This window comes from Pristiophorus japonicus, chromosome 21, assembly GCF_044704955.1.
Source record: "Pristiophorus japonicus isolate sPriJap1 chromosome 21, sPriJap1.hap1, whole genome shotgun sequence".
Taxonomy (NCBI): domain Eukaryota; kingdom Metazoa; phylum Chordata; class Chondrichthyes; family Pristiophoridae; genus Pristiophorus; species Pristiophorus japonicus.
The window spans coordinates 69,132,655-69,144,826 of record NC_091997.1 but is presented as its reverse complement, the minus strand read 5'-3'; the positions used below and the strand labels follow the sequence as shown (position 1 = coordinate 69,144,826).

General features: G+C 44.6%; 1 protein-coding gene across 2 annotated transcripts in view; it reads right to left on the bottom strand.

Moving 5' to 3' along the window:
* scaper (S-phase cyclin A-associated protein in the ER) overlaps positions 1-12,172 on the bottom strand; it is a 393,511-nt gene that overhangs the window by 55,499 nt on the left and 325,840 nt on the right. For both annotated transcript variants that reach the window (XM_070865008.1, XM_070865007.1), the window contains one exon: positions 9,020-9,252. In XM_070865008.1, coding sequence (XP_070721109.1) covers positions 9,020-9,252 — 233 coding nt within the window. The remainder of the gene's footprint in view (positions 1-9,019; positions 9,253-12,172) is intronic.

Below are 12,172 nucleotides of genomic sequence, written 5' to 3'. Positions count from 1 at the left end.
AAAGTTAGTTGCAATGAATTTAGCGGTTTTATTTTTGACAGTAGCATTGTGAGACGCCCTGTAACGGAGTGTGAAAGCTTGAACTGAGTTTATTCAACTCCCTTCCCATGTCAGGGGTCAAGGTCTTATGCTGACAGCTGTTTGAACATATTTGTAGGCCATTTATTTGCAAAAAAAAAACAACTTGTTGATTGTGATGTAACTGCTGTGCATTTGCATAATCAGAAATCTTGCAGGGCAACATTACGCTTAAACAAAAACGCACGCAGCGAAAATTAATGCAGTGTGTCAGGAATAGCATTCCCCGGAATCCATGGAACTGTCCCACAGTGAGAGTCAGGTAAATGGGGCTGGTACCTGTGGAACTGTAGACTGACAAAAATCAGCGCTTGCAGGAGAGAACTGCTCTCCACAAGTGACATATGCCCAGTCAATTCTTGGCTAGAATACTTGATGAAGAGCTTTGTGACAGAACTCCTGTTGCAGTTTGAAGAAAAATTGAGATGGCCTGTGTATTCAGGATATACACACAGCTCCAGTCACCATTGACAATACACTGGGAGAAGTTGTGGCTGTTCCACTCCCCTTCCCCTCTGCCAAAAGAGGCTGCAATTGCATGACGCATTTTGAAAGCAACATGACATGTAAGCAGCAGGCACTTGGACTGGAGGGGGAAAAAAAACAGATGAAAGATCAAAGTGTTTAAAATAAAAGAGAGATAAATGTGAACTAATGAAAGGCCAGAGGTCAATGCTTGGGTTTAATTCCATTCCAAACTCAATCAACATCTCAAAACCGCAGCTAGTTCTTTATCCAACTACCTCTATCATTTATCTCTCTTCTCATCTCTCACTGTCTGCATCTTTCACTGGCAGAGGCATTTATTTTTAAGACTTACATTTGTATTTCTCAGAAGCAACATTAATTTGCTTTTATGTAGTGACTTTAATGTAGATGTCCCAATTTGCTTTCTGGGGGTGAGAGGGTTGGGGGCAACAAATTAGATTAAATATTTCAAAATGCTTCACATATAATGAAATGCAGTGACTGTTGTTATACAGATGAAGCGTTGAAAATCCGTAGTTCCGGAATCCGGACCGATCGGTGGCAGGGTCTTCCGGAATCCGTAAAATGTTGCGGAATCCGGACCTGCTGACTTGGGGCCCCACCGCCGCCCCATCTTGGGCCGCGCCTCGCCCCGCTCGGCTCACTGCCACTGCCCTTACCTCAGGGTCTCCTCAACGGCCCGCCCGACAACCTCCTCGGCGGGGCTCCAACCAACGGCAACAACTCCTTGGTGGGTCCCGCCCGACGACAACCTCCTTGGCGGGGCCGAATGGCCCAAATAGCTCCTTGGTGGGAATCCCCCCCCCCCCCCGCCCCCTTTCTGACGTTCCGAAATCCAGAAATACCCAAACCTGGGCACGGGTGTTTCCGGATTTGTGATGTCAGAAAGCAAATCGAAAGTCCGGAAAAGCCTGGAATCCGCAACGGCCTCGGTCCCGAGGGTTCAGATTTTAGGCGCTGCATCTGTACAGGCAAATCCTGCAGCCACTTTGCATACAGTAAGACCCCACTAACAACAATGAGATGAATGTTGGTGTTGGATAAGGAGTACTGGAGGCCTGGATACCAGGAGAACTCCCTGCTCTCAATATTGTCGCAGGATCTTTAATGCCTACCTGAACCACCAGAAAAGGCACATATGAGCATCATAACAAAGCCATAGGATGTACCCTCTAAAATCCACCACCTCCCCCACCCTGCCCGCTCTTCTACACCAGACTACCAGTCCCTACGTGCTCAAGTCCCTTGAGTGGGCTTGAACACAACATTCTCCGACTCAGAGGGAACTGAGCCCAGGTTTTAACAAAAATACACGTGTCATGAACTGGAGTAATGTGGTGTTGATTCCAGAACAACAGCTGGAGTTGACAACACCCGACACTACCAATGTCAGTCATGGTGAGCATAGAGACCGCTCTACCTACCAGCACAGGTCCAATGTGGAAACATTTACAACAAATCTAGAAATGATGACGAGATCTGGAATTTTATTGAATATGGTGTGTACACAAAGCCGAGAAAAGATGATGGATATCACCTGCTACCAGAAACATCATGATTTTACTGTGACATTGGTGGGACAGTGCCTTTCAAATATGGGTGAAGAAACCACCCTTTGTTTTCACATGACATAATTCTTCGAACTAGCCATTAAAACAGCAAGACTTATCCGTAACACATGTATTGCTGCACGTGACTCAATTAAACAAAGAGTTTGTGATACCTATTTTCATTCTTTTAACATGCGTTGAGTGGGGTTGGGGTGCTGTGAAAACAGTGGCCCTGAGCCAGCGAGTGGGAAAGTAAGTCAGGGTTCACGGTGCTGGTTGCGAGCCAGTGACTTCCTGCAGGATGCTGTGCATTTGGGGAGGTCCACAGAGGAGAGGTTTGGGTTGTCTCTCATGCACTTCAACTGCTGAATGAGCTTGTTGACACTCAATGTCAAGACTCACAGGCGAAGAGTCACCATTTAGCCAAGGTACCCTATGGAACTGGACCCCAGTGATTTCCAGCAGGGAGAGGAAGGGAGAAAGTTGTTTTAAAAGAAACAATGCAGTGGATGGAGGCTTGAACTAATGCTGTGTTTCAGCAGGCTAAAGAGTCGATGTTCTTTCATTCTCTGGGAAAAAAACTCACATTAAAAAGCAGCCTGGTCAACAAAGGAGGCAATTTGATTTTGAGATTATTGGAAGGACAGTTTATCTTTCTCCAAGGACAAAAGCTTTTTTTTTTCCACCCAAAAGCCTGGTCATTTAACGCAAAACACTATCCTGTAATTTGTACCCAAAACACCCAAAAGGAAACTCAATACTTTACCTAGCAGGTAGCCTTTCCAGACAGACTTGTCATTATACCATTTCTAATTTGTCTATTTGTGACTGAGTCAAACTGCATTCTCTCACTGCCCAGAGCCTGCAACAAATCACTCCTAATTGCATCTTCACCCTGTCACAGTTTCTATGCCTCTTCGACGTCCTGCCCATCCCCTTGCAATGCCGCAGGTATTAGACAGTCTCGGCTTACTCTGCCTCTGGCATTATCCAAGTTCAGTCCACCCGACACCTTCACAGCACAGACCCATCAATCAGCAGACCTCCCACCTTCATTCTGCATATTCCTTTTGCATTCATCCAATTATTTTCCACAACTACATTAACATGTCAGGAGTTCTTTTCTAGTTGACGACGTTGTCATTTTTTTTTGCTCCAATTTTCTCCCCACCTCTTCTAGGAAGGTGCCGAGTTCTGTTGGGTTATCGGTCTATGCTCTGGCAACTTGCTGGTACCTTGTTCAAGTGGTCATTCTTCATTTGAGAGAGCAAGTGTCAGCCGGCTATTTACCTTGGGGGTGAAGGCGGGGGCAATCACAGCCAAGTCTGACCCTCTCCTGACATCCACATCTGATTCCTAGTCGTCACAGGATATTTATTAGTGCTGGGAATGCTGCCTGATTTTTCCTCCCTCCCTAGCCCCTGGCCACCAAGGCCAATGGTACCCGCTACCCAGTATCACCGCACCTCCCGAAACCTACCCTGACTGAAATCAGCTAAGGGGACGTTCACAACTTCAGTGCTGCTCGCTAAAGTTGTAGTGTAAATCTCGAGTCAGGACCTTGAATAAAAAGGCGTGAGTTCCCGTGGAGGGCATGTGATAGTCTTGCACTGCTTCGATGTGGCAGTGCATGGAATATAACTTAAGTGTGGTATCAAACTGGATTTAAACCCGCTCAGGGGGTTTACTGGAACTTGTGGGCACATTTTAAATTTGCCCTCAGTTTCTTAAATGATGAGGGGATAAGGGGTTATGGGAAGTGGACCCGGGTCCATGATTGGATCAGCCATGATCTTATTGAATGGCGGAGCAGGGTCGAGGGGCTGTATGACCTACTCCTGCTCCTATTTCTTATGTTCTTATGATTTAAATGTTTAGGCAGCGTGGATGTTGCTGTCACATTCCCCTCAACCATCTCAATTTTAAATGTTTGAAGAGAAGCACATGGATATAAGAATTGGAGTTCCAACCAACCAGTGTAAACAGCTGCTGGTCGGACACTCAGAACTGAGCGCGCACAGATCAAATCTTTGTATATTAACCGATTTAATAAAATGCTAATTCAACCAACCAGACATTTTTGCAGAGAGGAATAGAAAATCTTTCTCTGCACCTCTTTTCCTGATCTGCTCCCGGTTACTTTTTTTCTTATTTTGTCTTTTTTGATGCATGGGGAGTATTGCCACAAAGAAAGCTGCAATTAATTAATGCACAAGGGATAGGAGCTGCCTTCAGATTAACTTTTAAGAAAGCTAATTCATTTTCTCTCCACTTTTATTTTTGAAAGTCACTAGCGAGCAATCATAAGTATTACAGAAAATGCTGGAAATACTCAGCATCTGTGGAGAGGGAAACAGAGTTAGCGTTTCAGGTCGTCAGATATGTCGCAGACCTGAAACGTTAACTCTGTTTCTCTCTCCACAAGGGCTGCCTGACCTGCTGAGTATTTCCAGCATTTTGTGTTTAGATTTCAGATTTCCAGCATCCGCAGTATTTTGCCGTGACGTAAATATTACATTCCACTTTCTCCTGATTTAAAAAAAATCAATTACATTAAAAATGTTGATGGGGGTTTCCCACTTGTGTATTCACCAGCCCACGATTTGCCCACCCTTCATTTTAGTGGACAGGAAAATTGGAGATGTGCGAGTTCAGAAGCGGCAAACCCCAACCCTTACCTTGGTAGAGCTGAGGAAGGTAATTATTTGCCAGGATTTGCCAAGCCCAAAACTGGACAGTGGCAGGTTCAGAATTGTGATTGTGACTTGAGATCTGATGTTTCCATTCACACCGATTTGTACCACTATGATTTACACAAATACTAGCGCAGTTGGTCTTGGTTCAATCATTTTAATATTTCAAGTTTTCGTTGAGGAAGGGGATCACACCTTTTTGCACAAGCTTCCCTTATCTCTTTACTTAAAGAATGTTCCTGTACTGAACTCTGGAGAGAGAATGTTTCCCTTACTGCTGCTGAAAATCCATTAAAACCATAGAATCCTAATAGTCAATTGCCTCCACATTATAGGGCAAATTATCCACTCCATGCTCCCAGTGGACACCTGTGAGCGCAGATCAGAACAAGAGCTACAACACTGCAGCACCGATTCTCTGATCCAGGTTCCTTTCAAGCTCAGCTCCTTGCTATAAGTCTGACACCAGTGACATTCTGATGGAATCATAGAATAGTACAGCACAGAAGGAGGCCATTCGGCCCATTGAATGCGCTGGCTCTTTCGAAGAGCAATTCAGTTCGTCCCACTCCCCCGCTCTTTCTTCATATCCTGCAATTCTTTTTCCTTTAAGTATTTATCCAATTCCCCTTTAAAGGCTACTCTTGAATCTGTAACCACCATTCTATCAGGCAGTGCATTCCAAATCCGAAACTCTCGGTGCGTAAAAAGGTTTTTCCTCATGTCGCCTCTGGTTTTTTTGCCAATCAACTTAAATCTGTGTCCCCTCGCTATCGATTCTTCAGCCACTAGAAATAGTTTCTCCTTTATTTACTCTATCTAAATCCTAAAACATTTCGATCAAATCTCTTCTTAGCCTTCTCTGCTCAAAGGAGGATGTAAATGTAATCCCTCATTCCTGGAACCATTCTAGTAAATTTCTTCTGTACCCTCTCCAAAGCCTTCACGTCCTGTCTGACGAGTGGTGCCCAGAACTGAACACAATGCTCCAGCTGGAGCCAAACTGGTGTTTCCTTATTATAAGAAAAATGAATAATCTCTATAAAGCAGGACTGCCCAGTTGAATGGAAATAGTCTACCAAAGAGTCCTCACAGAATTATTGTTTTCTTAGTAGAAATGTAAGGGAATCCTTTATTCCTCCAACTCAACTGAGAACTTAAAATATTGTGCTCCTCAAATTCTGCCCTCTTGAACACCCCTCATTATAACCGCTCAACCATTGGTGGCCGTGCCTTCAGCTGCCTGGGCCCCAAGCTCTGGAATTCCCTTCCTAAACCTCTCTGCTTCTCTACCTCTCTTTCCTCCTTTAAGGCGCTCCTTAAAACCTACCTCTTTGACCGGCTTTTGGTCATCTGCCTTAATTTCTTCTTTTGTGGCTCGGTGTCAAATTTATCTGTTTTGTCTTGCAGCACTGCTGTGAAGCACCTTGGGACGTTTTACTACGTTAAAGGTGCTACATAAATAAAAGTTATTATTAGTAATAAATGACTGATACCAAACAGCGCTAGTAATTGTGTAAAACCCAATGGTGCAAATCAACACTAGCAGAGAGAGCTGCAACAATGTCGAATAGGACTGGATTTGTCACTCCATACATTGTCACTTCCTTCCCTCAGGCTGCCCAAGTCTTCTTCAGTCATTTCTCACCTTACTATAGATGCAGTTGCTTACTCTGCATGAACTCTGACCTCAGCCTTCCTGAATGCTCCTGGCTACGGCTGCCATACATTACTTCGAACTACCTGGACAGGATACACTGAACAATATTGAGCAAAGACCACAATGGAGGGAATAATTACTGTCCATTTCATTCTTTTGTCCGCAATTCAAAGACTATCCCTTTCAGCCTGAAAATACCTTCACATCTCAGGTAAGAAACAAAAGTTAGGAAGGTTTGTGCTTTTTTCTTTGAAAGAAAAATAAATCCTGTTTTAAAATTCACACTTGAGAAACTCAGGAGAATTAAACAGTCGAAGTGCCTTAAGTACATAAATGAGACCTATCAAAATTGTACATTAAATTGACAGTCTGTAGATCAGATACTGTATGGACTGAAGCTCTCTGTCTTGTTATAAATATTAATACTTTATATTGTATGTTATTAATACTTTATATTGGTATGTTTGCAGATGATTATATCCCACATTTTAAAAATTGGAGCAGGATGGGATTGTATGATATATAATCAATCACTTTCATTCTTTCCAACCCATTTTTTCCACTCCTCTCTGAACTGGAGAAAATGGAGAGGGAAGGAATAGTACTTTCAGTGAGGTGTGATGGGCCAAACGGTCTCCTTCTTTGCTGCAAAATTCTTCTTTGCTGCAAAATTCTATTATTCTAATCCTTACCTTTCTATTCTCCTAAACGTGGCGGCTCAAGGTGCGACAGAGTTCAACGGGTGCTCGTACCTAAGTGAGGTCTTTGTGGGATCAGAGTGGTTCCAAGATGAAGCATGGAAATAATTCAACCCTCTTTGGCAGACTTAGTGACACAATACCTGAGCCAAGCAGGTCTGCAATACTCCAGGGCACTTTTGATGATTGACCTTGGCTTACTAATGGAACCAAGAGAGGTAGACCTATTTTGCTGGGATTATTCCCACTTGGCTCCTGATAGCAGTGCAAGCGAATGTCCTGAGTGGGCTGATTCTGCCTGAACAAGGAGCAGGAAGCTTAGTAATTGTCTGTACTGGTAAGCTACACTGCTTTAGTTGGTTAAACTCCAGTCGTACTTCTGTGCAAACTTGGGGTCATGTAAGCCTGGTCTTAGCCAACCTAGCCTTACAACTCCCTAGACTTGGACAAGTGAGGTATATCTCTGTGGGGAGAGTGTGTGCACTCCATATTAGGCAAAGAGAAACACTCGTTGTAATTTGATACAAAGACTCTTAAACATGTTGGACAGCTGTCTGACCGAAAAAATATATGCAATTATGGTCATTATTTATGCATAAGCCTGGCAACTGAGTTGTTGATTGTCCATTTGACCGAGTGGGAGAGTTAAAATCATAATCAAGTTTATTCTCGTCATCTGATGTCCCCAAAGGCACACTTCCAAGAGGCGTCACAGGGATCAGAATTAGGAACCCTGGCTGATTATTCCCTCCCGAGCCACGAGACACAAATTGTCGCATTCTCTCCCCACTCACTCAACACAATCCCAGCAGAGATCGGCTAACTTAGTACAGACCAAGGATCATACCAGAGTCACAGTGCATTTACTCCCCGCGCTGGCAGTGAGGCCAACTTGGGCAAAACACCAGAGGCTGCTGGTTTGGAGGGTGGGGAGGGGAGGGGGGAATCTTACCACTGAAGTGAAGGGGGGAGGGGAAGAGAAATAAGTCAATGTTCAACATGGAAATTCTATAACAATTTACACTTGCATATTAGCAGAAAAAGGAGCAATTTATAGGGGACAGGGAAGGAGAAGAAAATTAAAAACAGCCAGAGAGATGGATTTTTAGGTCGCTTCTGAAGGCAGGAATCAAGCAACATGTTTTTTGTAAAGCATCCCAGAGAGCAATGAAGTAATGACTGGAAGATGAGCATCATGGTAGATTGGTGATCAAGCAAATCAGAAAGCAGAGGCAGTGCAGGCTGAGACTTTTGGTTGTACGAGGTTGGCCAAATAGATAAGAAGTGTATAAGAACATAAGAAATAGGAACAGGAGTAGGCCATACGGCCCCTTGAGCCGGCACTGCCATTCAATAAGATCGTGGCTGATCTGATCATGGACTCAGCTCCACTTCCCCACCCGCTACCCATAACCCCTTATCGCTCAAGAAACTGTCTATTTGTCTTAAATTTATTCAATGTCCCAGCTTCCACAGCTCTCCGAGGCAGCAGATGCCACAGATTTACAACCCTCAGAGAAGAAATTCCTCCTTATCTGTTTTAAATGGGCGGCCCCTTATTCTAAGATCATGCCCTCTAGTTCTAGTCCCCCCCATCAGTGGAAACATCCTCTCTGCATCTACCTTGTCAAGCCCCCTCATAATCTTATACGTTTCGATCAGATCATCTCTCATTCTTCTGAACTCCAATGAGTAGAGGCCCAACCTACTCAACCTTCCCTCATCCCGGGAATCAACCTAGTGAACCTTCTCTGAACTGCCTCCAAAGCAAATAAGATAATAATAAAGCGCTTACATTTACCACTGTACTTATTCCAGTCCCCCTTCCCTACAACAGCCACTGCCCCTTACCTGATGAGATCCTGTATCCTGTTGTTGTAGAGGTCACTCTGTGAAAGGTTATTTTTTGTTTCTTGCCCTGTTTTCTTGGGTGTGCCAGGCTGGCTGTTGGCCTCGGGGAGATTGCTGGCCAAGCACCCAAGCACAGTGGCGCAGGTCTGCAGTAGTCCCGTGGTCAGCCCGTCAAACACCTGCTTGTTCACACTCTTTCCAAAGATGGCTTCGTCTTCAGCAGGAACAAAAAGCTACAAAATGAAAAAAAGAGAACAAGAATGGAAAGCTTTGCTCCAAACCCAAGTAGGGCTGCCAGCCATCAAGCCGTCAAATTTTTTAAAATGTAAAAGCATTTTTCCCACTTTATTGGATTTTTGACACTGTTTTGGGAACGCAAACTTCGCCTGCCACACTACCTCCCTTATACTTAGGAGCCGAGCTATATAGCGCTGCTAGGCTCCATTGTACAATATTGACATCCAAAGTGCAAATGTGTGGAACCAGTCCGTGTTGACTGGCCTTTCTGTGATACCTTTACACTATGGAGTACAGCTGCTGGAGAGAGACCGCCTGTTTGTTACTGATTACCCTCAAAGCCTCCCTGATAAAATGCGACATCCCCACTAACACCTGGGAGTCCCTGGCCAAAGACCGCCCTAAGTGAAGGAAGTGCATCCGGGTGGGCGCTGAGCACCTCGAGTCTCGTCGCCGAGAACATGCAGAAATCAAGCGCAGGCAGTGGAAGGAGTGTGCAGCAAACCTGTCCCACCCACCTTTTCCTTCAGCCACTGTCTGCCCCACCTGTGACAGAGACGGTAATTCCCGAACTGGACTATTCAGTCACCTAAGAACTCACTTTTAGAGTGGAAGCAAGTCTCCCTCGATTTTGAGGGACTGTCTATGATGATGATTGATTACATTCGTTTACTATAAAAACACTAAATCTGATGTCAAAATGTTTTAAAAACTGAATTACATTTACCCACTTACTTGCAAAATGGCATTTTCAGTGCATTATCAGATCCAGTAAAGCCAATATTAGAAAAACAATAATCCATCCCTACTCTAGTCCCTCTCTCTGATTTTGAAGCTGACAAAAGATGGCAAGAATAAACTCAACGTGCCTAGGTTACCAGGGCAGTGAAAGCACGCGGCAGAGTGTCAGCTTGGCTCGGTGGCAGCACTCTCGCCTCCAAGTCAGAAGGTCATGGATCAAGTCCCATTCCAGAGGCTTGAGTGTACAATCCAATCTGACAATTCAGTGCAGTACTGAAGAAAGGTTGCATTGTCGGAATTGCCAGCTCTGTCTGCCTTGTTCAAGTGGATGTACAAGATCGCAGGGCACTATTTGAAGAGGCACTGGGAGCTCTCCCAGAGTCCTTGGCAACATTCACACACAACACCACAAATCTAGATTAATAGGTCACTTAGCTCATTTGGTGTTAGTGGGACCTTGCTGTGCGCAAACAGGCTGCCATGTTTGGCTATTTAACATAACTGGATGTGAAGTACTTTGGGATGTCTGGAGTATGTGAAAGGCTCTATATAAATGCAGGCCGTTGCCGTTTACATTTACACTGCATTTGCCATGTGGTGCTGCTGCCAGTACACACACAGCTGTTCATCTTGCTGCAAGTGCTCAGGAATCTGCTCCACAATATAAATGGGGCAGAATACAGAGTACCAGCAGCCAAGACAAACAGAATCACCTTTATTAAAGTAGTTCTGATATTTATAAAAGGTGTGGATGTAAGCATTTATATCTAAAGGGGTTTTTATGTTGCTATGGTGGGACTGTGCAGGTTTCAAATACTGTATTTTCAAATCCCTGCATGGCCTCGTCCCTCCCTATCTCCATAACCTCCTTCAACCCTCAGAGATGTCTACACTCTTAAATTATGGCCTCTTGCACATCCCTGATTTTCTTCGGCCCACCACAGAGGCCATGCCATCAGCAGCCTAGGCCTTAAGCTCTGGAATTCCTTCCCTAAACCTCTCCGCTTCTCTAATTCCTTTAAAATGCTCCTTAAAACTAACCTCTTTCTGTCCTAATATCTCCTTATGTGGCTCGGTATCAAATTTTGCTTGTTAACGCCCCTGTGATGTGCCTTGGGAATGTTTTACTACGTTAAAGGCACTATATAAATGCAAGTTGTTGTTGTCGACTTACACAGTGGATGACCCTTCCTCAACCTGATCTATCTGACCTACCGAACTACTGCCGGCTCCACGGATCCAACCAACCTCATCATCATAGGCAGTCCCTCGAAATCAAGGAAGACTTGCTTCCACTCTAAAAGTGAGTTCTCAGGTGACTGTACAGTCCAACACGGGAATTGCAGTCTCTGTCACAGGTGGGACAGACAATCCAACCAACCTGCAGAAGACTGATGGCAGATTTCAAACTTAAAAATGGAAGGGCAATACATGAAAGTCCTATAAGTGTCACCCCTCTCAGGAACGAGCCACAATACAAAAGGATCTCTCACCTACCAGTGTCAGCTGTGGCTCAGTGGGATGCACACTCGCCTCTGAGCCAGAGGTTGTGGGTTTAAGTCCCACTCCAGGGACATAAAACATAAATTTAGGCTGTCACTCCAATGGAGCGCTGCACTGTCGGAGGCGCCGTCTTTCGGATGTGACGTTAAACAGAGGTCCTGTCTTCCCTCTCAAGTGGACTTAAAAGATCCCATGGCACTATTTCGAAGAAGAGCAGGGGAGTTATCCCCGGTGCACTGGCCAAATATTTATCCCTCAATCGATATAACAAAAACAGATTATCTGGTCATTATCACATTGCTGTTTGTGGGAGCTTGCTTGTGCGCAAATAGTGACGATATTCCAAAAGTACTTTATTGGCTGTAAAGCGATTTGAGACGTCCGGTGATCGTGAGTCTTTAAGAACATAAGAAATAGGAGCAGGAGTAGGCCATACGGCCCCTCAAGCCTGCTCTGCCATTTAATACGATCATGGACTCAGGTCCACTTCCCTACCCGTTATTCCCTTATCGTTTAAGAAACTGTCTATTTCTGTCTTAAATTTATTCAATGTCCCAGCTTCCACAGCTCTCTGAGGCAGTGAATTCCACAGATCCACAACCCTCAGAGAAGAAATTTCTCCTCATCTCAGTTTTAAGTGGGCAGCCCCTTAGTCTAAGATTATGCTCTCTA